The sequence below is a fragment of the Amphiprion ocellaris genome, chromosome 11, assembly GCF_022539595.1.
Source record: "Amphiprion ocellaris isolate individual 3 ecotype Okinawa chromosome 11, ASM2253959v1, whole genome shotgun sequence".
In the NCBI taxonomy this organism is placed as follows: domain Eukaryota; kingdom Metazoa; phylum Chordata; class Actinopteri; family Pomacentridae; genus Amphiprion; species Amphiprion ocellaris.
The window spans coordinates 29612733-29639535 of record NC_072776.1 but is presented as its reverse complement, the minus strand read 5'-3'; the positions used below and the strand labels follow the sequence as shown (position 1 = coordinate 29639535).

The window sequence follows — 26803 nt, the reverse complement described above, 5'->3', positions numbered from 1 at the left end:
TGCCTGTAATTGTGTGTGTTTAGAGCATTTGTTTACAACATAATTCCATATGTATTCTTTTATAGTTTTCATGTCTTCAGTATTAATCTACAATGTAGAAAATTCAATAAAAACCACTGAATGAGAAGGTGTCTCCAAACTTTTGACTGGTAGTGTATGTGTAATTTTAGTGTTAAAAGGGCTCATAAAAAGCTTAAAGAGCCCATGTTACACTCATTTACAGGTTAATAATTATTTTATTTTTGGGGTCTACTATAATATTTTGACATGCTTAAATGTTCACAGCACATTACTTCTCAGTAGAGTGACAATTTCTGCCACCCGACTCAGTCAAAATTATAATTTATTTGACATTTTGTGTGCAATTTCAGTGTTAAAATGTCACAATAAAGGTTAAAGAGCCCATATTATACATATATGTCAGTTTAGAATTTTATTTTTTGGGGTCTACTAGAATATTTCTATGTGCTTAAATGTTCAAAAACACATTATTTTTCAGCAGAGTTACCTTATCTGTAGGCTGACTTAGTCAAAACTTTTGCTTGACATTTTGCATGTAAATTTAGTGTTAAAATCAAGCAGTAAAAACTGAAACTGGGAAGCTTTTGATGAAGGTTTGAATCAGGCCTACTTTATTCTTTCACTGAATCAGTCATTTGAATGATAATTCCTGTCTCCCTGCATGCAAATTTTCCCTCTAAAACAATTCAACCCATCACTTGTTTGCAGGGCACCATCACTGCATCCTGAGATTAACGATGCCAAAGATGATTGTAATAAATAACATTTTTAACCTCCTTTAGTAGAATGATAATGAGGTGCAGTCAAAGCATTCTCCTCTGCTGAAAGAGTTAAATACAATTTAAATGCATGAAGTATATGAAAAATCTTCTCCTGTCCTGAAGGAGCAAATTAGATATAGAGACGAAAATCATTTTTGTACCAGGGTGTAAGTATGTTTAATTCTGCTGTAAAGTTGAACAAACATTTATCATTAGTTTTTATAATTTTGAGAGGTAGTCAGACCATTCTACACTGTACAGTTGTCCTGAAGTGGTCAATTACCTGTAGAAACCAAAAGTGTTTCTTAGTACTGGCCTGCAGTTATGTTTATTTTTGCTATAAAGTTGAACATTTTAACATGGAAGTCTATGTGGATTGACTCGCTTTAGAGTTGGCCTCAAGTGCCCATCTGAGGAACTGCAGTTTTAGCCCATGTTGGCTTGATTTTTCAGTCCCAAAAATTGCTGCTTGGACAAAACTTGAAACCAGTACTTGTTTTTAGATTGCTAAGGTGCAGTCAGACTACTCTCCCATGTATTAGATATAGAGACCAAAATTGCTAAATCCGTAGTCCTGCTGTAAAATTGAACATTTTAAAATGTGGGTCTATGGCCAGTTTTCCCATGTTGACTTTATTTTTTAGCTCCAGAAATTGCCAGTTGGGCAAAACCTGAAACCAACATTGCTCACCAGATTTTAGATCACTAAGGTGCAGTCAGACCATTCTCCTCCATACTGAAGTGATACATCAGCTACAGAGACCAGATTAGATTGTTGAGGTAAAGTCAGCCCATTCTTCTCTGTACAGTTGTCCTAAAGTGATAAATTAGCTATAGAGACAAGATTAGATTGCTAAGGTGCAGTCAGACCATTCTCCTCCATACAGTTGTCCCGAAGTGGTAAATTAGCTAAAGAGAACAGATTAGATTGCTAAGGTGCAGTCAGACCATTCTAATCTGTACAGCTGTCTTGAAGTGGTAAATTAGCTAAAGAGAACAGATTAGATTGCTAAGGTGCAGTCAGACCATTCTCATCTGTACAGTTGTCCTGTAGTGGTAAATTAGCTATAGAGATACTATTAGATTGTTGAGGTAAAGTCAGACCATTCTTCTCTGTACAGTTGTCCTAAAGTGGTAAATTAGCTATAGAGAACAGCTTATATTGTTGAGGTGCAGTCAGACCATTCTCCACTGCTGACACACTGCTGAGGAGATAGTCCTCGCTATGCTGAGCTCTCAGGCCTTTTACATGCATAAAAAAACCAGCTTTATAGCACACCGAAGGAAATGGAAAATCCCAAAGAAGCAGAATATTGGCTGTTTAAGACCCAAGAGGGGAGATTCAGTTTCGCTGGTTTGAACTAGCAGAATTATCACACATTATCTCTGACATAGGCTGGAATGCAGCTGGAGGAGAGTGAGACAGAGGCTAGAAGAAAGAAAGGGAGAAAAGAAGACAGGGGTGGTGTAAGGTCCTGCCAGACCAGCTCAGTTTGACATAGTGGTGTGAGAGGAAAGAATGAGCGAGTGGAGGAGGGAGGAGAAATCTGCAAGACAAATCAGGCCCGACGCCGAGTCCAAGTCAAATGAGCAGGCAGGCAGCGGAACAACTTGCAAACAGCAACGACGACGGAGAGTTTCAGCCTGCAGCCGTGGCAACGAGTCTCCGGCCAGATGTTTGTCGGCCAAACACGAGCGCACAGTCAGCAAGTATGCAACATCTCCTCATGTGACTGTGAGCTGGCCCGACGACAACACCGCTGGGCTCAGCTACCGGCAGAAGTGAAGTGTGTGCAAAATGTGACCCAAAAATAACAGCACGGCCGGACGGTTTCACCAAGAACACACCTTCAGCAAGCAAAGAAGGAACATATGGACAGAATTTCACAAGCAAACACAACCAATGTGGAATAAATACCACTATTCTGCATTTATACTTCCAACTTCAGGTTCATGCATCTGATAAGAGCTGCTTCTGGAATGCTTCCTGTGCATTTAAATGTCTAAAAATACTGCATATGTTTAAGAGAAACACTGGATTTTCTCTCTAGAATTTAATATAACATTATAAGGTCTTACAATGGCACTATATAAATAAAACTGAATGGAATATATTGTCCACACATGCAGATTTGACTCTTTGTACAGTTTCCAGTCCACAAATGCATGTTACATTTAATTGCTGGTAGGAAACACCAGCTTCTGAACACATTCGTGTGTGATTTAAAAGTGTTTTTACTGGAAAATGGCACCATAAATTACTTACAAAGTCTCCACATGCATTTGTAAATCTTGTCATTATTGGCAAATCTGTCAGCTGTAGCTGTATAAAGATGGATGAACCCTGCATGACATTCCAGTATAGTTTCCCTGCACAGCGGTTTTAACTCTATGCATAACTTTAATTGAATTTAAACACGCGATTTATGCGAAAAATAATCCCTTGCACAGGTGTCCTGAGGGGGAAATGAGCTACAGAGACCAAAATATTTTTTTGTACTCGGCTGTAAACATGATTATTTCTGCTGTAAAGTTGGACATTTTAACCTGGAGGTCTATGGAGATTGAGGCACTTTTAGCACTAGCCTCAAGTGGCCATTTAGAGAACTGCAGACTCATTTTTCAGTCCCAAAAACTACTGCTTGGGCAAAGCAGGATACCAAGATTTGTCAGCAGTGTATACAGGGTGTCCATAAAGTCTCTTTACAATTTAAAGAATTTATTACAAAGGCAGTTCATAAGATATCTTAACTAGATGTGTTTTATTGTATTCAGTGTTTATTAAAGTTTGTAAACACATTGAAATTGTGTGTTTCAGGTATCCTGTTGGTGAAAGAGGTGCTGTTACATGAAACCCTAAAAAATGGCTGCTCCTCAGACCAGTGGATTGGAAGGGATGGGCCAGTTCCTTTGCCACCACGTTCACCAGTTATCACTCCCTTGGACTTCTTTCTATGGGATTATGTTAAAGATATTGTGTGTCGAACAAAGATACGGGACATTACTGACTTGAAGCAAAACATTTCTGATGCCATTGCCACCACTGATGAGGTTATGCTACAGCGAACATGGCAAGAAATCGAGTACCGTCTTGATGTGCTTTGTGCAACTAATGGTGCCCATATAGAGGTGTATTAAATGAGGTAGAAAAAACTTTGACAACCACTGATTACAATAAAACATATCTGGTTTAGATATCTTATCAACTGCCTTTGTAATAAATTCTTAAATTTGTAAAGAGACTTTATGGACGCCCTGTAGATTAAATACAGTAAGGTATAAGGACTTATTTAATTGTGTTGTCAACCCTAAATTCAAGGACTGATGAATAGAAGTTGTCTAATATAGTACAGCACAGAAGGGAAAATCCTCAGACTGAAATATGTTACATGTGATTTATGGCTTTAAAAATAAAACTGACCTGTCTCGGTTTGACTTTCAGCAGAAGAACGTCCTGACGGAGGAAAACGATAACGTCAGCAGTGCAGAGAAGGTCACAGAATCTGTTGGACTTGTGTTGTTTCCTCCACAGCATGTCATCTCTGCAGGTCTCCTACACAAACCATGAAAGAGGTGGAAATCCCTCTGCAGGCCTCATAAATCAACACGTGTGAAAAGAGACACGCACATATTCACAGAAGTGTTGAATATAGATGACATCCTACAAAAATCCATCAAGTGCTTAACCCTCTGAACCCCAAAACCCTCCAGAGGCTTTGGAAGACATATTTTCTTATACAAAAAAATGCAAAAATACACCATTTATAATAGCCAGAACTTGTAAAAGAAAAAACAAAGAATTGTTGGATGTTCCACTTTTTTAACAGACTTTCAACTAATCATGTGTTGTGTACAGATCAGTCAGGAAAAACAACCAAATCTGAGCTTAAAATGGTGACATTTCATGTCCTATTTTTAAAATAAACGCTCAAAATAAATTGTTTGCACCACATCCTGTTAAAAACAAAAAAATCAGCACTTCTGAGCACATATGAGAAGACAGGACTCATTCCGCTGTGACCAACAGTCACCAAACAAAAATTCAGACAGTTTTCAGATTTCAGGCTAACAAGGGTATAAACAATATAATATATTGAATCAAAAAAATAAAAGTGGCATGGCTCAAAACAAGTAAACAGAAGAGCAAGTCGTTGGAAGATACATTCAGCATGGTGAAACAGTAAGTTGTTAAAATGTGAGCAATTAAATATAGTGCCTATGGCATGTTTAGACCCTCGGTTTTTTAGGATAGCAGAAAAGTTAGACATGATAATTCCAGTTATTTTTGTTTTTACACTGACGCAAAAAATGACAAGAGCAAAAAACGCCCAGAAACTGCTTCCAAAGGTTAAACTCCATAAACTAGACACATTTTTGTGTCTAGAAGCATGAATACTGTTATAAAGAAATAGCTTTCTAATGTCCACTCTGGAATTCGAGAAACTAACACTTCTTCGAGAAACTAGACTTTACCTGAAACAACTGAAAAAGATCAGCATTTTTATCCAAAAAGCAGCAACACAACACAGACGCAGCACATAAACAAGACAGTGTTTACCAGTAGTCAAGGAGAAGTGCATTATCATATATCTGTTCTGAGAGCTGACCACAGCAACACTGTGCCAAAACCACATCCTGACTCATCACAGCTCCAACTATCTACATGGGAAGGATTACTAACGCAGCGTTCACTGTCTTCAATGTCTGATTTCACTGTGAGTGTAATAGATTTGTAATACGGAACTTCTAGGCCTCAGACAAGCTGACGGAAACTTTCATTTAGTCACTTTGTAAGCTAAAATAAGCGTGATATGAGTCTCGCATGGACGATGTGTGGAGTCTGTGGCTGCCAATAAGTTGTACAACTGGAAAAGTTTGTTGAAAGTTTCAGTTATCCTGATGTTACATAAATATACAAACACAAACTCCTGCTATCTGCATCTAAACTGGTACGTCTGGATTAGCTGTTATCACTACAAATGTTCCACTTGGGCTCACCTGAGTTACTCAACAACCAGCCCTGTGGTCTCAGCTGACAGAATGACTTTTCCAGAGAGGCTGGAAGTGTTAAATCTGCTGGAATGTTAACTGCCTGCAGACACAAGGAGTGTTGGTGTGTTTTTCATGCATTACTGTTTACTGTTTCCCCACGAGACACTCAGTTCTATTTCAGGTCTTTTATTGGATGACAGTGGTCTTGCTAATCAAAGTGTCTGCATCCTTTTATATGAATATACATACACTTTTTTTTAATGTTTACATGACAGTCATATGGAGGGTTATACCTACATTATTTCGAACAAAAAATAAGTAATACTTTTTTTTCTGAATAATACACCATTGCCTAATACACTAACATAAAAGCTAACATCAGTAAAAAAAAAAAAAAAAAAAAAAAATATATATATATATATATATATATATATATATATATATATATATATATATATATAATCTGTGTTAAAGGATAACTAGATGACTTTATATTAAATGAATGTTGTACTGTAGCACTAGGTAGCTTAAATGCTTAGCTAGTAGCGACTAAGTATTCCTGGTGATTTGATATTGTTTTTATCTCAAGAATTAAAATATCAATGACAATAAAGGTACAGTAAAGCTATCACTTTCCTCCGAGGCTCATCAGTTCTAAATCAGTTGGCAATAACTGAACTGTCTAAAGACAAAAGTCCAAAGTAAGTTCTATATGTATTATCTAGCACTAGCCAGCTAGCTTGAATTCTGAGCTAGTAGCGGCTCAGCATCCCTGTTAATTGGTGATTTAACAATATTTTTATGTCAGGAATTTAAATATTAGTGACAATAAAGCTACAGTGAAACTTGTACTTTGTCCTAGGCCCATCAAGTCTATACTATCTGGCAATAATCAAACACAATTTCTGTATGTGTTATCAGCCCTAGATAGATAGCTAGCATAAATTCTTACATTTATAGCTACTAACATTTATGTTGCAGTTAAAATCAGAGCAACATTAAAATTCGAAAATAAAATTCATTTTATGCATAAGTAACAGGTTTGTATTGAATCTGTATTGAATGGTTTTAAATTGGAGGTTTGCAATACAACTGGGCGTAGACCTAGAGGTAGATCCTGAACTCTTCGGTGGGATTACGTATCCCATCTTGCCTGGGAACGTCTCAGGATGCCCCAAGAGGAACTCTGACCCAGCTCTGGATAGTAGAAGAAAAAGAATGGATTTACCAGAAGAAAATCCTCTTCTAATTAGGAGGAACGTGCTTCAAAGTCCATGAGTGGAGATTAGGTGGTAGCTCACCTTGAAACCACCAAATATAAGAGAAGAGATATACTATAACTACAAAAAAAAACCCAATAAATTATTATCTTCTATTATTACTTCAATATATAACCCCAACATATGAATCCATTCTGTCCAAACTGCATTGTTTCTGCTGGAATCGTTGGAATTTGCGTGCAGAGCTCCATCATCAGTTCTGGATGAACTTGGGCGATGTGTTGAAATAAAGTCTTGTAATCCCTCTCAGTGTTTCATCACTGCTCTCCTCCTGTCTGCACACCAACATTTCAGAGTGTCAGAAGCTTGCAGCGTCTGACTTTGGTTCTGTCAGCAGCAGCGACGTTCACAAGATTTAATGTGCGACTCAATTAGGACGTGACAGCAGCATGTGTTTGAGTCAGGTGGTCAGTCTGAGCAGAGATGGCTTTATTTTTACTGCACACACTTTCTCTGCACAGACAACCAGCCTCACACTCTAACCACACTGTGATTAGCGACTCTGCTCTGTTATTACTGACTAATGAATTTGCCATAAAGCTTCAGGGCTGCAGCCGGCTGCCTGTTTGTACCAACAGAGGCGGTGTTGGGATGACGCTTTTCTTTGTGTTTATAATGCTATCATAATTTGAGCATTAAACATTTAATCTCTTTCATTCTGGAAGATTTTCCCACTCTGATTTGTTCACTTGTATTGTTGCATCTGAGAGTAACGTCAGCGGTTTTAGCTAATTTGGAAAAGAAAACAAAGCTGAAAGTAAATTTATTGCTGCAGTAAATTATCTTATTCACCTACACAAATGCAGCTGCTTTAGTTTTTCTGCAGTTACAAGAGTTTAAATTTACACTTGCAGCCTCAACTCATTGCTTGGTCTAACTTTGCTTACTGTAGTAGTGTTTCCACAAATATAGAAATTATATTAGTGACTGCAAATTAATCAACACAAACTAAACACTGCTATAAAGGAAGGTTTGGTATATTTTGCACATTTTTAACAGTGACGTTTGGGCTTCCTCCCATTCATTCCTGCATTTCTGCAAAACTTTTCATGCACTAATTTGTGCCTTTTCTGTATTATTTTCTAATGGAAATGGTTTTAATTGTGTATTTTATTCATTTATTTATCCGTTCCAGCCTTCTTCTTGCAATAAAATGTTCCTCCTTTATTGACTTTTTAAAGAAAAATCTCAAGATGTATGTGTTTTCAGTAGCCTTCGATAGTTCTTAATGGTCCTGACTTTTAGTATTTTCTACATATTTTATTTTTAACTCTACCCTGTAGCTTGCTATCCTGTTTTGATTCTGATATCTGATAGTTTCTCAATTGAAATTATATGGAATACAATGCAAGACTCTCAGGTATTCTGTATTTATTCTCCTGTAGATCAACTTTTCTTACTTTATATTATCATTGATGATTCTACACACAGGGGCTGCACAGTGGGGTAGTGGTTAGCACTTTCGCATTGCAGCAAGAAGATCCCTGTTCGTGGATCTTTCTGCATGGAGTTTGCATGTTCTCCCTGTGCATACGTGGGTTCTCTCCAGGTACTCCGGCTTCCTCCCACAGTCCAAAAATATGCTGAGGTTAATTGATTATTCTAAATTGCCCGTAGGTGTGAATGTGTGAGTGCTTGTTTGTCTCTGTATGTGGCCCTGCGACAGACTGGTGACCTGTCTAGGGTGTCCCCTGCCTTCGCCTGAGTCAGCTGGGATAGGCTCCAGCCCCCCCCACATTGCACATAAACAAACAGAGTGACTCATAAAACCACGTGACATGCATTTGTGTGTTTTTAGGAAATTCTCAGGTCCATTAACCAGGTCATTTTCCTATAGCAACAAACAGGACAGTAAAAGATCCCAAATAATCTGGAAAATTAAACCAACATTCCAACCAACCAACCAGTCAGTGAACAACCAACCAACCAACCAACCAACCAACCAACCAACCAACCAACCAGTCAGTGAACCAACCAACCAACCAGTCAATGAACCAACCAACCAAACAACCAACCAACCAACCAGTCAGTGAACCAACCAACCAAACAACCAACCCAGTCAATGAATCAACCAACCAATCAACCAACCAACCAATCAACCAGTCAATGAACAACCAACCAATCAACCAACCAGTCAATGAAAAACCAACCACCCAACCAACCAACCAGTCAATGAACAACCAACCAACCAACCAGTCAATGAACCAACCAACCAACCAACCAACCAACCAACCAACCAACCAATCAACCAACCAGTCAATGAACCAACCAACCAACCAACCAACCAACCAACCAACCAACCAGTCAATGAACAACCAACCAACCAACCAACCAACCAACCAATCAACCAGCCATCCATCCATCCATCCATCCATCCATCCATCCATCCAAGACATGACATGGTCTGAATCTGGGTGTTTTCTCTGCCAGTAGAAAGTTTCCAAAAATAGCTTGAATCACATTTTCTGCTGAATTTCCTCAAACTTGCACAAAATAGAAACTGACTCACACAGAATTAGATCATGTAAAGCTGTAACACAAAGCAAACACAAAGCCGACACTGACTAATTCCTGCAACACCCCGCCGGTCTAGACGTCTTTTCTCTGAGCTGTCATCACGCTGTGGTTTTTAGAGTCAGAGCAGGTGTGAATCTCAGGTAAATGTGAGGATTACGTCATCCTGAGTCGGTTTGTCATCCACTAATCCAGGCTGATAAACTGAAGGTGAGTAAAGATGAAAGTAGAGCAGCTTGTAATTACACCACTGAGCTCTGTTTTAACAGGCTGCTGCACAAACACACAGCATGAAAGGAAATAAACAACTTTTTCATTCAACACCAGAACAAACCTATCATCAGGTACTGGTCAGATTGGAGATTTTTTGATAGTTTGCTTTCATAACATGTCTTCTTTCAGACTAATGGAATGAAAACACGCAAAAGACACACATTTAGCTGTTTAATTAGCTGCACTTTGTTTATTTATGGCAACAATAAAACACATCTTTAAAAGGTGTTAAACAAAAAATAATAATTTTTCACATGTCCTGAGTCAGACATCTCATCAATAAGGCTTTTACATAGAATTATTGTTACTTACATAATTCAGCTTGTTTACAGTATATACTGTGTAATCTTGTACTTTATCAGGTGAATAATTCGCACATTTCTTTACTTTTATGATATTTTGATTCATAACATTTGCTTCTTATTTGTCTTAACACTTACACTTACTGACCGAATAGTTTTTTATTATTATGATTCAAAACACTGAATAAAATTTGTCACATGAAAATCTATTTTGCAATAAAAAAGGTTTTTAGTTTTACTCCTATTTGTATATTTTGTCGGTTTTACATCATTTATAGTCTTATTTAAAGAACATTGTATTCATTTAAATGTGACAAAACTAGATTTTTTTTTCTTTATTGAGTGAGTTATGAGACATTTATCAGAAAAACATGCCGAAAAATGTATTTTTTCCTGCGGTATTTACTGATTTGTAGAACGATTAAAAGAAATATCCAAAATCCCCTCTGTATAAACTTTGACTCAAATATGTCAACATTAAACGAACAAGAAAAGCAGTCAGAGAGTGCAGTACTCCACCAAGGCTGCTCATATCCCCATATAGCATTGTCAGAAATGCATCATTTATTTTTATTTTTTTGGGAAATGCAGCATCTGTTTATTAGTTATTGATGATCAGAAATCATGGCACCATAGAATGTGGCCATTTAATATAGATGTACCCACAAAAGAATTATCTTGCGTTGAGCACAGGAGTGTGTTATGCATGTGTACGTTATGTACAGATACCGAGTCACGTGGCCTAAATATGTAGCGGGTGGCAGGAATTGATGGGACTCAGAAACACCCCCACAATTTAATCAATTGTTCCTTGAATGAATTCCGACAGATAAGTCCCGATAAGTCCACCGTGGTTGATTTGTAGTAGGATCGCAATCATATGATCGTCAGCAGGCAGCTAACATAGTGTTCACTTGTTGTCATAGTTACAGTGACGCCATGCCGCTATCTTGCGAGGATACAGAAATCTTTAACAAATCCATGGATCCAGACTATAAGCAGCATCACTGCCAAAATCTAATCACTTGGTCCTTGTGTCATTTCTGACCTTCCCTGAAAATTTCCTCCAAATTTGTTAGTCTGTTTTTGAGTAATGTACAGATGGACAGACAAACGTACGCCAATCGTCACATAACTCCACCACATTCCTTGGCGGAGTTAAAATCAATAAATTTTGTTATCTGTATGCAATATTTCTGCCCTGGAAATAAATGCAAATTATGGCCTTTTTTTTGAAGGTAAATAATACTTAATTTACATATTTAAACATTACATTTTCAAAAATTTGCAATACAAAAAATCATGTTAATGAGAAATTTGGGAAATTTCATTGTTAAACCTGCATCTGCTGGTGACTTTACTGGAAGTTCTCTGTTGTTTTGATGGTCTTAGACCACAATTTCTAAATATATGGTGAATCAATTTAAGAAAATGTACAAAAAAGACTGATAACAAATATAAAAACGTAGAACAGTAAATCATTCACTCAACTGCAGCCAAATTAGCTCACATGCTCCTGTTTCTACTGTTCAAATAAACTTTAGAGGATTCACTGTGCTGCCACAAGATCAGAAACCAACCAACTAGACAGACAACCAACCAACCAACCAACCAAATATTAAACCAACCAATCAACCAACCAACCAACCATTAAACCAAACAACCAACCATTAAACCAACCAACCAACCAACCAACCAACCAACCAACCAACCAACCAAATATTAAACCAACCAACCATTAAACCAACCAACCAACCAACCATTAAACCAACCAACCAACCAACCAAATATTAAACCAACCAACCAACCAACCAACCAAATATTATACAAACCAACCAACCAACACAAACTGCACACAACTCCTGCTTTTACTAATAATATCACTGTAAATATGCCATTGTTGCTGAGGATGACGTTTTAATTGGTGAATGATGCAATAAACCTCAATTTAAATGTTTGTTTACGGCTTTTAAATGCTTAACCCTCTGAACTCCAAACTGGTCCTTTTTTGATTTTGAAGCATTTTTCTTCACCGTGGGCTCATTTTTCACTGCAATATAAATACCTGCACTTCTATGGAAACAGAACAACCATGACTAGCTGTAGAGAAAACTCAGAAATACTGCCATAAATCATTAAAGAAAAATAAGCAAAAGTTACATTTCTTTGCTTATTTGTCTTACAAATATTGGGGGAAAAAAATGGAGTTAGCATGTCCCAAAGTTTTGAACACAGGTTTTTACCAATACTTGAAAGAAGACATAATGATTCTACCATAATGGTTTCTTTTCTACTTACATTTTTATTCTGTTGCCAGCAAAAATGACCAAATAAAATCAGGAAATAAATGGTTGTTTTTTTACATACATAGGTATGACTAATCTGGTTACACCTATGTATGTATGGTGGCAAATAGGTACATTTCACAACTCCTCGAGGTCTCTTAGACCCTCAGAACAACTACTTTTACACCCATTTCAGGTGTTGTCATCCAATTAAATCATCTTTGCCAAACATTCAAATACACAGTTGCTTTGGGTGAGCTTAGTTCTCCTGATCTCCCTCTTCTTGTTGTTGAAGAAACGTCTGAAAACCTTGTCTCTGTGTATCAAAGTTCCAGATTTATACATATTTCCATGAAAATAATCCCTTCAATGCATCTCAAGCACACCAGCTCACCTACTTAAACGCTGTAAAACTACTTTACACAATGTCAGTATGTAATATTAAAGTAATTCAGCCATACATATTTCAACCAGGAACTGATTCTGAAGAAGAATAAAGACACAGAAAGCTCCACCAGGATTGGTTCTTTAGGTTTGTGACATATGGAACCCAGGAAGTCTGAATCTGTGTTTTTGAGACTGTTATTAGGCCACTGCAGGTTCATGGTAGGAACACCAAATCATGTTTTTGACTGCTTATTTCACTTTCAAAAAACAATTTATGATCAAGTGAACAAGGCAAAAAATGGGATTTTCACTGAAGAGGGTCTTCTTTACAAATTAATCTCACATTTTTAACATGTTTTCTGTTTCTGTTGCTTTTCTGTAACATTTTTTTTGTTGTTTAACATGTAAATTACTTAGATCAACTCCAGCTGTATCAGTAAACTCGACTTGTTAATCCAGCAGCAGCACCAATATGTTTAAATAAACCACTTGCAAGCCTCATTAATATGATTTATTGCAATTTTGTACATTACTTTTACAATTTATCACACGATAAATTCACAACATTGTACAATTAAATAGTCCTAACTATATTCAAAGTGTGTTAATGTGCTGCTATACACATTTTTAAATGCCGTCCAAACAGAACCTTGATCTGTGATAGAGAGGAGATTAAAGTGGGTTAATAGAAAACAGGGACATCCGTCTGACACAGTGAGATCAATACAGACTGATAGATGGCTGTATTGATCCCATCAGCGCAGAATAGTGGCAACCAGAGAAGATATTGATATGTTCAGTTGATCTCTCAGCATGAACAAGTAAGATTTCTGTAGCAATTTGGATCGCAGCGGCTGCAAGTGTTGGGGAAAGAGGATGAGGAGCGGGACGAAGGTTGAGCCGAGACTCCAGAAGTCCGGCAGCCAGGGAGGAAATGGGCTTGTGCGTGTTGACATAGATGCTGCAGAGAACACACACATGGACTCACACAGCAGGGGGTTGTGCAACAGCGGCGGCCTTTAAAGAGCGTGTGCAGTCAGGTGGGAAATTCCCCGGTGACGGTCCCGGCATTCCTCAGGAGCCGACTTCTAGCCGCCGGGCTCATTGAAGGGCCGGAGGACCGCGTTCGTGCCACCCTTCCTGCCAGTGTCGGCGCGTTTTTGTGTGACACACGACGAACGAGGAGGAAATCCAAAATAAGTGGGGCTGTGTCAAGTTCGTGACCCTTCCCCCCCACGAGTTTCTGTCGACCAGAAATAGGACAAAGTCTGCGTGCGTCACCTCACTGGAAAACACAATTAAAAACAACAACAGGTTACGTTTGAGTGTTTGATCCCCACATGGGGTCGGAGTCTGGCTCCAGGCGTTTTATAATAACACAACCACTGTAGTCACGCCGCACAACATCACAGGATGATTGTACCTAGCTGCAAAACATGAGTTAGCTCTGTCACGCTAACGCAACACCGTCACATGTTGGCGACCGGCCGAAGGCTTTAATAAATACAGCCTTGTTTCCAGTCTCCAGATCTGATGAGGTCATGAGTTCTGATACAGAAGGCAAATTAAAGGAGAATTCTGCTGGATTTCAACCTGAAATGTTTGCAGTTATTAGGGCTATTGTGGCTCTAACGGTACGTATCCACGGCGGCGTTTCTGGACACCAAACACCTTCTACACTTGACTGGATGAACACTTCACCAGTGGTCTGTCTGTTTCTGGGTTTCAAATTTGACCAACACAACGGCTTCGTTGGGAAAAGTTCACTAAAATATGTTTCTTAAAGCATTTATAGTGAAAAACATTGCCAAAGTTTGGTGATTACACCTCCTCCACCTGCTCTGTTCACTATTTGTGGCCCACTGTGATTTCTTCTTCCTCTTCCCCAAAATTAAAATCAGAAAAAAATTGCTGCTGTTTGGACACAATTTAGGAGATTCAGCTAATCACAGATGCAGTTTTGCATTTCTAAATAACTGGACATCTAAGCATTGCAGGAGCCCTGGGAGCAGAGTACCACTGCACACACTCTGTGAACTTTTTGATCAACAGTTGTACTTTGAAACATAGAACGTTTTAAATTTTTCAGATGTGCTGAGTCATGCTAGAAGCCCCTGACTTGCATAAAGCAGCCTCGATCTTAACTTTATGCAAATGCGGAAGAGGAAACCTGTCTGGAAATGCACCAAGACGCTACCAGAACACATTGCATGGATGCGTACATAGACATTAAACAGGAAGCACTGAAATAACGAGTCCTGTGCACTACTTTGAAATGCATTTGAACACAGACTCCCAAAAGTTTTTCAGGAGTTTCTAGAGGCGTCGAGTCATGCTAGGTGCCCCTGATTAGCATAAAGCTAGTAGACAACATCTAATCTTTATGCTAATGAGGAACAGGAAGCATGTCTGGAAATGCACCAAGAAAGCATTGCATGACTGCCTACAATCAATAGGAAGTGTTGAAATGACGACTCCTGTGGACACGTACCATCAGTGTCATGCTAACTTGATAATTGATGATAATTTAGCATAAGATCCCTGCAGCTTTCCAAAGAATGCAGATTTTTTTTTACACAAGAATCATCTTTTGTTTTCGAGTTTAACAGTCTGACATTTTTCTAACTGCACTAGCTTGCTCTGGAAAGCTGATGGTCTCTTCTTCCAGTTGACGTTGGAAAGATGAAACACCATTTCCAGTCACAGTTTCACAGCCAGATTCTTCTCTTGCATGGACACATGGAGGTTTTCACAGTAAAAGTCAGACTCACATATGGTAACAAACTGGTGTAACCCCACATGGAGATATCTAATGCAAAATGTTTCTTCTAGGTTGCTATTTTCTGTGTTTAATTTCGGTCAGAGTGAAAAAAACATTAAAAATGATTCATGTAAAAATCAGTTTTCTTTAAGAAGCTGCAGGCTAGCTGCTGCTGCTAACCAGCCCTGATAAATGCACTTCACATGCTGTTCTGTGTGACTCCTCATTTCCCCTGAATCTCTACAACAAAGACAAAGAGAGCAAAGTCTGCAGGACACTTCCAGCCACGTTAGTCGTATTAATAGGAAACACACCAGGATGAGATAAACCACAATTCTCCTTTAAGGACACATCGTGATAAGTCACTGCCAAAGACTGACCAACTTTGAGGTTTTGAGTGTGTTAGATAAGAAACAAACGCTTGTGTGTGCGTTTCAGGCACTGGACAGCATCGTAGATGTGAAGATCTGCTGCAGTATTTGTGGGATCTGCTTGGTATCCATGGCGACAAAGGATCTCCCAGCTGGAAGCGTCTTTTGGAGTCTGAAACAGCAACAACAAAAAAAGATACAAGTTTGGGGTTAAACTGAGGAACTGAACTTTAGGATTAGCTTCATTTCCCAAAATAAAAAGACGGGCCGAGTGCTTGTTGGCCGTGTGAATTGGTTCCTGACATTTCCACTGAAAGAGTACAGTGTGTGAATGAAAGGGGTTGCGCATGAAAGGAACAAAACAACTCAGCCGCTTCCGCTGAATTTTAATCACTTATACCCTCGGATGTGCTTATGCAATTCTACTTTTTTAAATTCGTAACCCTCAGAACCCCAAAACCTGCCCAGAGTTTCAAAGTATGTTTTTAAAAAAAAAAAAAAAAAAAAACATATCCTCAAAATTGCACCATTAATCAGAGCCAGAAACAGAAAAAAACAGAAAGAATCGTCACATTTGAACTTATTATGTGTGAGTTCTCATGACGTTTTATCAAATTGTAGGAGCTTCAGCAGAAGATAACTGGACTTTTCTTTACTTGTCAAATTCTGCAAAAAACAAAAAAATATGTGCTAGTCACTGCAACCCTAAAGTCATGAGTGATTTAGCTGCAACCAACAGTCACATTACAGAAATTTAGGGATGTTTTTGGATGAACTGCAGGCAGTGTTTACACAGAGCAGAGAGAAGGCAAATTAAAAATGCAAACAGTAAAATATCTATTAATAGTTACCGTTTTTCAAGTATTGATAACATTTACGGGCAAAAATTTTGAACATTTTAACTCAATTTAAAAAAAAAACTTTTACAAAACAAATCATCAAAGAAATGTAACTTCAGTTTTATTCTTCTTTTAATGATTTATGTGATTCTAACTTTTTCAGACTAGACAAAAGTCATTTTTGAGTTTCATCCACTTCTATTCATGGTTGTTTTGTTTCCATAGAGGTGCAGGACTTTATGTTGCAGTGAAAAGTGAGCCAACAGTGAGTAAAAATTTGGCAGGAGTGAAAAAACACCCAGAAATTACTTTGAGTTCAAAAGGTAATAATCAAAGTGAAGACACAAACAAAAAGCAGTCAACATAAATAGAAAAACAAGTGTCCAAATGTAAAATGACATAAATCTACATCTTTTCATGATTACGTTCTCATGTTTGCATGTTTCTAGGGCAGGTTGATGTATTACTTTTGGTCCAGTTACTCCATTCTGACATTAACTGTCTTTAAATTTTGAGTTAACTGACCTTGAGTTAAAGAGTAATCCCTGTTTCTCTTTCTTTTCTTTCACTCTTTAGCTTTTCTTGCTCTTCCTGCTCACCTCAGTCATGGAGCAAAGTTCAAAACAGGTCATTGTCGTTCTGAAGGACCTTCAGCTGCATTCTAACCACAAGGCCAGCGGCTCTTCAAAGCCTTTAAAGGCCCACGAGCCTCAGCAGAGAGGATGCAAGTTTGGCTTGAAGCTACACTAGAAGCCTGGAGCTGCATGTCAATAGGAGGGAGGATTGGACTTAAGGCGGCACTTACCCCTCTTTTGTTCTGCCTGCAAAGCTCAGGACCTAATCCGAGACGGGACAACAAGGGTGAGCAGGGCGAGCAACAGGCAGGAACATGAGTCGGCCTCAGCTTCGGTCGGCGTTCCACTTAACTTTGAAGTTTAGTTTGTCTTTATTGGCTTCGGATGATTGGCTGCAGTCAAGATTAACTTTGAGAGGGTCTTCTGCAGGATCCTTTAAATTGACTCAATCACTACTTTATTACGAGTTCTTTGTATTCCTTCATCCACTTTCCTGCTCCTCTTTTATTACTACCCGTCCTGCCCTTACTACCTTTTCCCTCCTCTTTCTGGCATCTTTTCAATTCACAACATAGCATAGCATAGCACTTTACAAGGTAAGGTGAAGAACCTGAAAACTGAAACAGAGAAAAGCAACAAGTTTCCTTTGGATTCCTTTTAACCAAACACTCAGTGAAAGCAGGAAGGAACAAAAAAACTCACCTTTACTTGAAGGGAACAAAAAAATCTTTGCAAAAAAGAAAAAGGGAGGAATGCCAACCAGTTGAGTCAGACAGCCTGTACCTCAATCTGCAGACCTCTTTGTCTATAACTGTTTGTAGTTCTAATTCCCTGTTCATGACTCCTCACCTATCAGCCTGATCGCCAAGGGATCCGATGAAGATGGCGAAGGCGTTGACCTGCGGATCGGACGTCAGGACTTGGGCGAACCGTTCGGGCCGGATGCCGTAGCGCTCAAGGTTGGCGTCGCTCAGCACCACCACAAAGTGTTCGTCTGCCTCTTCCTGAGCCAACTCCTTGATGCTGAAGGCCGTCCCCTCTAGAGTGTAGTCGCCGCTCATGCAGAACTGAGAGTGGGCGTGCATGGTCTGCAGGACGAGGCAGATACAACAGATATTTGTGAGATGAAGCTACAGAGATCTGCACCCCAAGGTGTTAGTCATTTTTGAAACTTGAAATGAACTGAAATTGACACCAACATGGAGTTGTACTTCTGAAGACATGTTTTTTGTAGAAACGATAGCAAAAGAAGTCTAAACTGTCAGCATGGCTTGATACATCTAGATACTGTTGGGGACAAGACCGTCTAAACCGAGAGCATGACCAGAGTGTACCAAGACGTTCAGGGGTTTGGACCAAGTTAAGATCAGGTATACGTACAATAAAATGTTTTGGTACAAAGGCAGATTGCTAACATTAGCTAACTAGCTAGATTCCCTTATACTTAGCTTACCTCGGTTGACCTGGTCCCTGTCGTCTGAGTAGGTGTTGCATTACAGAATTTACAAACTGCTGTGCTTTCTTTTGATCAAAGCTTTGTAGATGAAATCTTGTTGGTTTAGGGGGCTACGTTTTATTACAGAAGATTTGCCAGATATGTCCTCCCGTCTACTGCATTCACTTTCTTGGAGAACATGTGAAGTGGGGTAGAGAGATGACAGTCACTGACTTCAACAAAGATCTCAAATTAGAAATGAATCAAGTGTTTGGCTGCATGTAAAACAAGATATCTTACAATCAATCACAATAATTACGTTAACAAATAAAGAGAAGAAACAGCAGTTTTCAGCCTAGACATCACAAACATGCTACTTGTTTTCTTTGACACTGATGTGGTTTATGTATCGTGAATTTGTCCCTCAGGGTTGGACTGTCAATACAGAGTTTTACTGTGACATCTTGAGGAGAACATTTAGCACAAACAACTACAGCTGTGATGTAATATCACGTGGATGCTAAAAAGTGCTGCACAACCGGTCACAGCATTGACTTTTGACTACATGCAGGTTTTTTTTTTTTTGGACACAACACAATCGTGGCTTTACGCCTCACCTGCCCTTCTCAACAGATTGGACTTCCTGCAACCTCTGGAAATTCAAGTTCAAGGGGTGCCATTTTGACAAAGTTAAGTTGATTTGGGTGTCATTGCCTTCACAAAAGGTGCAGTTTTTGCAAAAGGGGGCTTCCTGTGAGCATTACAGATGTTGCAGGAGCACTGGGAGCAGAGTATCAGTGCACAAGGAAGCTACTTGGTGATGGTGGCCACTTTTTAAAAATTTTTATAGGCACAGTCTCTGAACTTCATGACCAGCCCTCGTACTTTCAGCTACATTTGAAAACACTTTTGAAAGAAAGACCAAAAAGGCAAACCCATGTTTTCAGTCTGAAGTGGACATAACTGGCATATAACAAGACATGAGTGGATTGCTAATGAATCTGTACCCTGAGGACTTTGAGTCTTTGTTTGTTATTCTTGGGGACTTTGTTCGCTGAGACCAGCTCGATGTCGTAGCCATCGCCCGAGTGTCCCACGATGTCGTACTGCATAGAGAAAACAGTTTAAGACAACAGAAAACATGCCAATATTTTAATTGTTACACAACCCAGACATTTATGTAAGCCTACGTAGTAACATCCTTATACAGCACCTACAATAGCCCTTTGGATGAAGTGTAAAGACGCAGGTGCGATGGTGCGGAAACTTCAGATCGTAACTTATACAAGGCAATCCTCGCTCCAAGCAGCACCCACTACAGTATGCTAACCCTGCCAGACGCATGCATGCCTCCCATAGACCATCCATCATAAGGGACTTACATAAACCCGGGTCAGCCTGGCTCTGTGGACTCCAGCCAGCTATTTCAGAACCCAGGTATTATGTATATGGACTACTTCTATTAAGGGCAGTTATGTCTGTCGTGGTCAGAAGTATGCGACTGTGTGTCTCATCCGTTGATAACGCTGTTGCTGGGTAGGCTGCATTTTTTTGTACCTTTTCCGAGCAGCACATTTTACAATTTTTTTTGTTGGCGTTTATATACTAGAAGTCAAGAAATCCTGAAATTCAATTAAAAAAACTATTTAAAATCACTAAAATTTAAGTTTTTATTGGAAATGTGAGTTTGTTGCTCAACTTCTGGCTTGTGAATGGGGCCTGCAGGGTGAAAAATAAATAGAGCATGAAACTATAAAGTGACAAATTCTTAAGACTAAAGTTGCATCAAGCCACCTCTATTTACATGCACGGTTTCAAACAGAAATTTGACCTCGAGCCATTAATAAATGTGTGTCAGTCTAAGACACACACACAACGTAGGACTGCAGGTGGCATGAAGGAGTGTGTGTGTGTGTGTGTTATCAGATGCACTTTTATGTAAGTTGTGTTATGCAAAGAGTGTACTCAGACTGACATGTGATGTGGAAATGTGTGTGTGTGATATGTGATCAGTATTAGGTTGGGTTAAGTGTCACTCAGGGGCCAAGAAGTCTGTCTCCCATCAACGTTTCTGCCCACACTCATGTCTCCCAGCCGTCCTCTCTTTCACCTCATCTATCCTTCCATCACGATTCGACTCCCCTGGCCGATACTGACTCCTCGTTTTCCATTAAAGGTGTCGGCCAACAACAACTGTGCTACATGAAAAACTCGACAAGTCGAAGACCTGGATTAACACTGTGACCTCAATATGTTTTGATTCATTAGACCACAAGGAGGGAAAAGTTTATTGACCCCGGAACTGTGTAAATAAAGTCTCATATTGCTAATGTGAAATGAATTTCAGCCCAGAAATAGAGGTTTGGCTGGTTATTTATACTCATTTTATGGCTACTTTAAGCCTGTTACTGCACTCGAAAAAGCTATTTAATGGGGCCTATATCCACTATTCAATTAAATGATTGGTTTTTAAAAGTGCAATGATTTAGACCAAAACTTTCAAGTTGCAACAATATTTTTATGGGTTGGATTGACATAATAATGTTGCATCAATTTATTATTTTGTGCAAAACAAGCTAAAATTTCTGCATTAGTTGATGCAACTTAATGGAATTGGCTTGTTAACTAATCTTCATGCACTCCCAGCATCTGAGGAACTGAACACTAAAAGGAATACTTGCATTTTTGATGCTAATGCCCCCACAACCACAGGAAAATCCTTTGTGTTAGCATGTTGTGCGGCTAATGCTAGCAGGTCAGAGCTCTATGGAGACGGTAATGCACAGGGACATTCAGAGATGGTTGAAACTTTAATTTGTAACCAATAAACGAGAACTGGATGGCTTACTGTTGTCTTATCTTTTGTTTCAGTGCAACCTAAGCTGCAGCCAAAATATTGATTTTATAATCGCAACATCATTTGACCGAATGCATGAGCTAAAAGCAATAGCTGTGCTGAGAATTTAGAGATATTTTCACATATAATGATCACTCAGGGAGAAATTTAGAAGCAATAGCTGCCATACGGTCAACCGTTTTGCTTTGCACAAATGCAGACAGTCTTCTTCCTGAATGGGGGTGGGGACAGCAGCAGATCAGCTGTATTTTAGGCTTGAGACATTGAATTAGCCCATGTAGAACAGGACCAAAACCAGGGGTTACACAGTCACAGTAAAATGAACCATCTTTGTGGCATTTTGAGTTGAAAGAGACATTACAGGGACATATGAGACTGTTGTCAAATTCCTGAAAGGGTGCAAAATATGGGACCATGAACCTTTACCTCAAATTTTTTATGAGGCAAATAACGCATAATACATGGCTGCTGTCCATCACCTGACGCATCGAGGAACAGTCACTCAGATGACACAGGTGGGTTGAGGTGCCACAGTAAAAACAGTATCCTCACCTTGAACTTGTGCTCATAGCTCTCCAAGGCCTCCATGACCATACAAACAGCCTCCATGGAGCGCTCCAGCCGGCCGTCCACGCCATTGAAACGGTACATGCTGCCCGAAACGTCCGCCAAAACACGCAAACGTTTGGGCTTCTGCTGAGGACTGCCCGGCTGTAAACAAACAAGGTAACAAACACACAAAACACAATGATTTTAAATTAAATCAGCAGCAACTAATGACTAAATGCGAGTAAAACACCTACTTTGGAAAGAGAGTCTGGTGTGGCTTTCTTAAAATAACATTCAACACAAGGCCAGGATTTCAAAACTGGGTGCAATTACTTCAATGCGGACCTTCAGGCCAGACCAAAAATATGCAACACTTGGAGCTAAATACGTTAGAAAAACATGCATATTATGGTTAGTGTGTGTTTGTGTGATTACTGTGGGAACTATCTCTGTGCTGTGGGCTCACCCGAGCATACATGACAGCACAAGAAACAACTGGAAACTGTGTGTGAGCTCGAGCAGAAACATGATAATCTCGTACACACCGCCGGAATGTACCGTCTGACAGATAAAGGTCAAAATTATGTGTGTGAGTCTGGGAGTGTGCGAGGTGTGGCTGATAAAAATAAAGAAAAGTTGGTTTGAATATCTGCAGCAACCACCACACACCTCTGGGTCCTGCTCTCCTCTGCGTTTATATATAGTCTTCTCGCCGGTTAGCCCATCAATGATTTTAGCATCGTCCAGTTCGCCCAGCGCCTGGTTCTTCAGCCACTGCCGCTCCTTCCCTTTAGCCTGCAACACAAAATACATGTCATCTACCTGTCAGCTGAATAAATAAACACGTTTAAAAATGCGCCTGGGGGAAGATGATTTGGGTTTTGATGAAGTTTTCAGAAGCAGCAGGCTGTGAAACATCCAAACACATTACAGACTGCATGACAGATTTACAGTACGGTCATGCTAAATAGGAGCTCAGGGCAACACCTTTCCTCCTACCCACGACCGGCGGACGGGAGGCTGCTTTGAAGCTTTGACCCCATCTGTCGGGACAAACACTCACCACTTTCTGATGTAGAAGAAGAGGAAGAGCTACATCACTCTCTCCTGTACTCGGTTTTCTCTCTAAAGGAAGGAGGTCTCCTTTAGATAAAAGCTGTCAAACAAAAGAAGGAACACAAAGCGCCACTCCCCTCCCACTCCGGCTCGCACAGCTCAGTCAGAGATGATACTTGGTTTCAAGTGTTGACAGTTTCTTCACATAATAGGTGACGTGTGCGCAAACAAAAGAAGAAAGACTAGCCAACGTGAGCCGCAGGTCTTATGACTTCATATAGCTGATAAGCAGCGATATACGCAACAGCTGTCATTTTTTGTGTGCTACTGAACACAATGTATACATAATTTATGACAAGGAATACAAACAAAAGCAACAAGAGCAAAAGTAGAAGATGTTTATGTGTTATACAGTGGCTATAAAAAGTATTGAACCCCCTTGGAAGCTTTCCAGTTTTATTGCATTGACATTATTACAGGAATTTACTAAAAGACCTTTTCATGTCAAAGTGAGAACAGAATTCTAAAAAGTAATATACTAAGCATGATAATAAGTGATTGCAGAAGTATTCACTTCCTTTAAAATGCTATTACAGCATTTTGCGTGGGTTTTTAGGTCTCAATTAGACTTGTGCATCTACACACTTTTTGGCCATTTCACCCCGTTTTTCTTTACAAAACTGCTCAAACTTTATCAGGTTACACAGAGATCATGAGCAAACAGCTTTTTTTCACAAGTCAAGCTAGAAATTCTCAGTTGGATTGAGGTCTAGGCTCTATCTCAACCACTCCAGAACATTCTTCTTGTTGTCTTTAAACTATTTCTGTGTAGCTTTGGCTACTTGCTTTCTGGAAAGCAAATCTCCTCCTATGTCGAAGTTTTCTTGCAGACTGCATCAGGTTGTCCTACAAGATTTCTCTATAGTTTTCTGAATTCATTTTACCCTCTACCTTTACAAGCCTTCCAGGGTATGTTGCCAGAACGCATTCCCACATTATGATGCTGCCACCACCATGCTTCACATCATGATGCTGCCACCACCACGCCTCCCGTTATGATGCTACCACCACCATGCTTCACATCATGATGCTGCCACCACCATGCTTCACATCATGATGCTGCCACCACCATGGTTCACATCATGATGCTGCCACCACCATGCTTCACATCATGATGCTGCCACCACCATGCTTCACATCATGATGTTGCCACCACCATGTTCCACATCATGATGCTGCCACCACCATGGTTCACATCATGATGCTGCCACCACCATGCTTCACATCATGATGCTGCCACCACCATGGTTCACATCATGATGCTGCCACCACCATGCTTCACATCATGATGCTGCCACCACCATGCTTCACATCATGATGCTGCCACCACCATGTTCCACATCATGATGCTACCACCACCATGCTTCACATCATGATGCTGCCACCACCATGCTTCCCGTCATGATGCTGCCACCACCATGCTTCCCGTCATGATGCTGCCACCACCATGCTTCACATCATGATGTTGCCACCACCATGCTTCACAGTGAGGGTGACGTGCAGTGTTTTGGTGTCCTCTACAAATCAGTGAAAAGTATTTTTGCTTTCTTTCTGCAGGAAGTATTTCCTTCTAAGGGCCAAAAAAAAGATCTTATCTGAACTGATACTATCTGTCTTTCTCAAGCAGTCACAAATCCTACAAAGAAATTCAAGTTGAACAAGGACTGAAGGACAAGGACACTCTGTATTTAGTGTACAACTAGACAAGTAATCATCAAACTTCCTGAAACCAATTTTAGCATAAAGAAATACCTCCTTGCTGCTACTCAGCCACAAAGTAAAGATTAGGGCGTGTTCTAGCTTTAGGCTGCAGTTTGAAGTCTGTATAGCCAATTTAGAAAATGTAGTTAGTTATTGTTTCATGCTGAGTCCACATGGACTTACAAGATACCAGAGCTGATACAGTGATACCTCATCAATCCAGAAGAACTCATCATAATTTACGGAAATTTGTTAAGTAATGCTGCCCTTGAATCATCTATTAAAAAGCAATAACACATACAACAGATACTGTCTTTAGTCGTGCCTAAATCATGCAATAAATACAATCTTTTCTCTTGAGGGATATCAGTAAAGTTATCTGTTCCTACAGTTAATGAGCCTGAATGTAACTGTGCACAGAGATGCTTGACTTTTACGTACAGGTTGCATGTGTAAAACAAGACAATGCAACTGGTAAATAGCTTACATTTTCTGACAACATTGATCCAAATGCCATATATGCTCTGACAATAGCAAATTCTATGTATACAGAATGTAAATAGGATTAAAATTTAACTAATCTAAGCGAAAATATTTTAATTGCACTGTTTACACAGCTCATAACAAAGCTGTTCGGCATTGTTTTTCCACAACTTCATAATAAGAGGACGAGAAAGGGATGAAAAATGAATTATCCCGGGCACTGTAAGCGCAATAAAGTCTGATTTATTGGTGCTGAAATGTTGCTGTGACAGACCCAAGTGTGTTAGTGTTGCAAAGCTGCATTAGATACAGATTTCTGTGGAAAGACAACATGCGCTTTGTTTGTTCATGAAGAGACTGCATGCTGCATAAGGTCGACCTCAAACAGACATAATTATTATCTTTTAATAAACATGTTGGTACAAAAGACTTCAGAAATACACTCTAGACCATATACTACTTTTTTGTTTGTTTTCAGGCTCGGTTCATTCGAAAAAATATATTGACTACAATAAAGTCTCGGCTTTAATTTCAGTATTTTTCACCAATTTTGAAAGAACTTTGTTTGAGATATGGCACTCCTCATATGGGATGTCTCTACATGATCTCCTGAGAACTCCGAACATGTTTGGACATCTCTGGAGCTCTTCTAATTATTGGCAGGAGTAATGTGCTTAGTTATGAAAAATGCTAGAATTCTTGGGGCCGTATGGTGTAATCAAATATAAATTGCTCTGTGAATTTCTGGCCAGTTAGGACTAATTTTAAACTCTAAGAATGCTTGACAATATGTGCCCTGGTGTCTATATCTGGCAAGCCGGCCCATTGTTGAGAGATAAATGTCGAGGGCTTTCCCTCGGGGAGACTCCAGCAGATGGAAACAATACACTATCAGTTTATTGAAAGCTTGCCAGCTCTGGTTTGTCGTGTATGTGTGTGTGTGAGTCGTCTTAAATCACTCCTCAGGTACGGTAAAAAATAACATGACTTCACAGCGTCTCGCCTGCTGGGATCGGTATAATCTCCATCATTTTTACAAGCCCGAGGCTACAAGGACAAATACAAACAATAACCAGCGTTCAAAGCCGCGCTGCACAACACCTGGATGGAAAACACAAACACACGCGCACAAACAGCTGCCCACCACAACACATGCAAACAGAGCTTCACACCTGGACGGCAGAATAATAGAGCGAGGCTCGGTGTCGCTGCTCTGTAATCACTGCCGCATGATTTTCCTCTCGTCACGTGAAAACACAACAGAGACGCTCGAACAAAGGGAGGAAGGTGGAAACCAAAAT

General features: G+C 39.6%; 1 protein-coding gene across 1 annotated transcript in view; it reads right to left on the bottom strand.

The window, feature by feature from the left end:
- Window positions 1-13311: 13311 nt before the first annotated feature.
- vwa8 (von Willebrand factor A domain containing 8) overlaps window positions 13312-26803 on the bottom strand; it is a 122667-nt gene continuing 109175 nt past the window's right edge. Inside the window, exons 41-45 of the mRNA XM_055015147.1 lie at window positions 22872-22997; window positions 22206-22364; window positions 19804-19902; window positions 18211-18449; window positions 13312-16119 (exon numbers count right to left, since the gene is read on the bottom strand). Of these exons, the coding sequence (XP_054871122.1) occupies window positions 16011-16119; window positions 18211-18449; window positions 19804-19902; window positions 22206-22364; window positions 22872-22997 (732 nt within the window). The 3' untranslated portion in view covers window positions 13312-16010. The remainder of the gene's footprint in view (window positions 16120-18210; window positions 18450-19803; window positions 19903-22205; window positions 22365-22871; window positions 22998-26803) is intronic.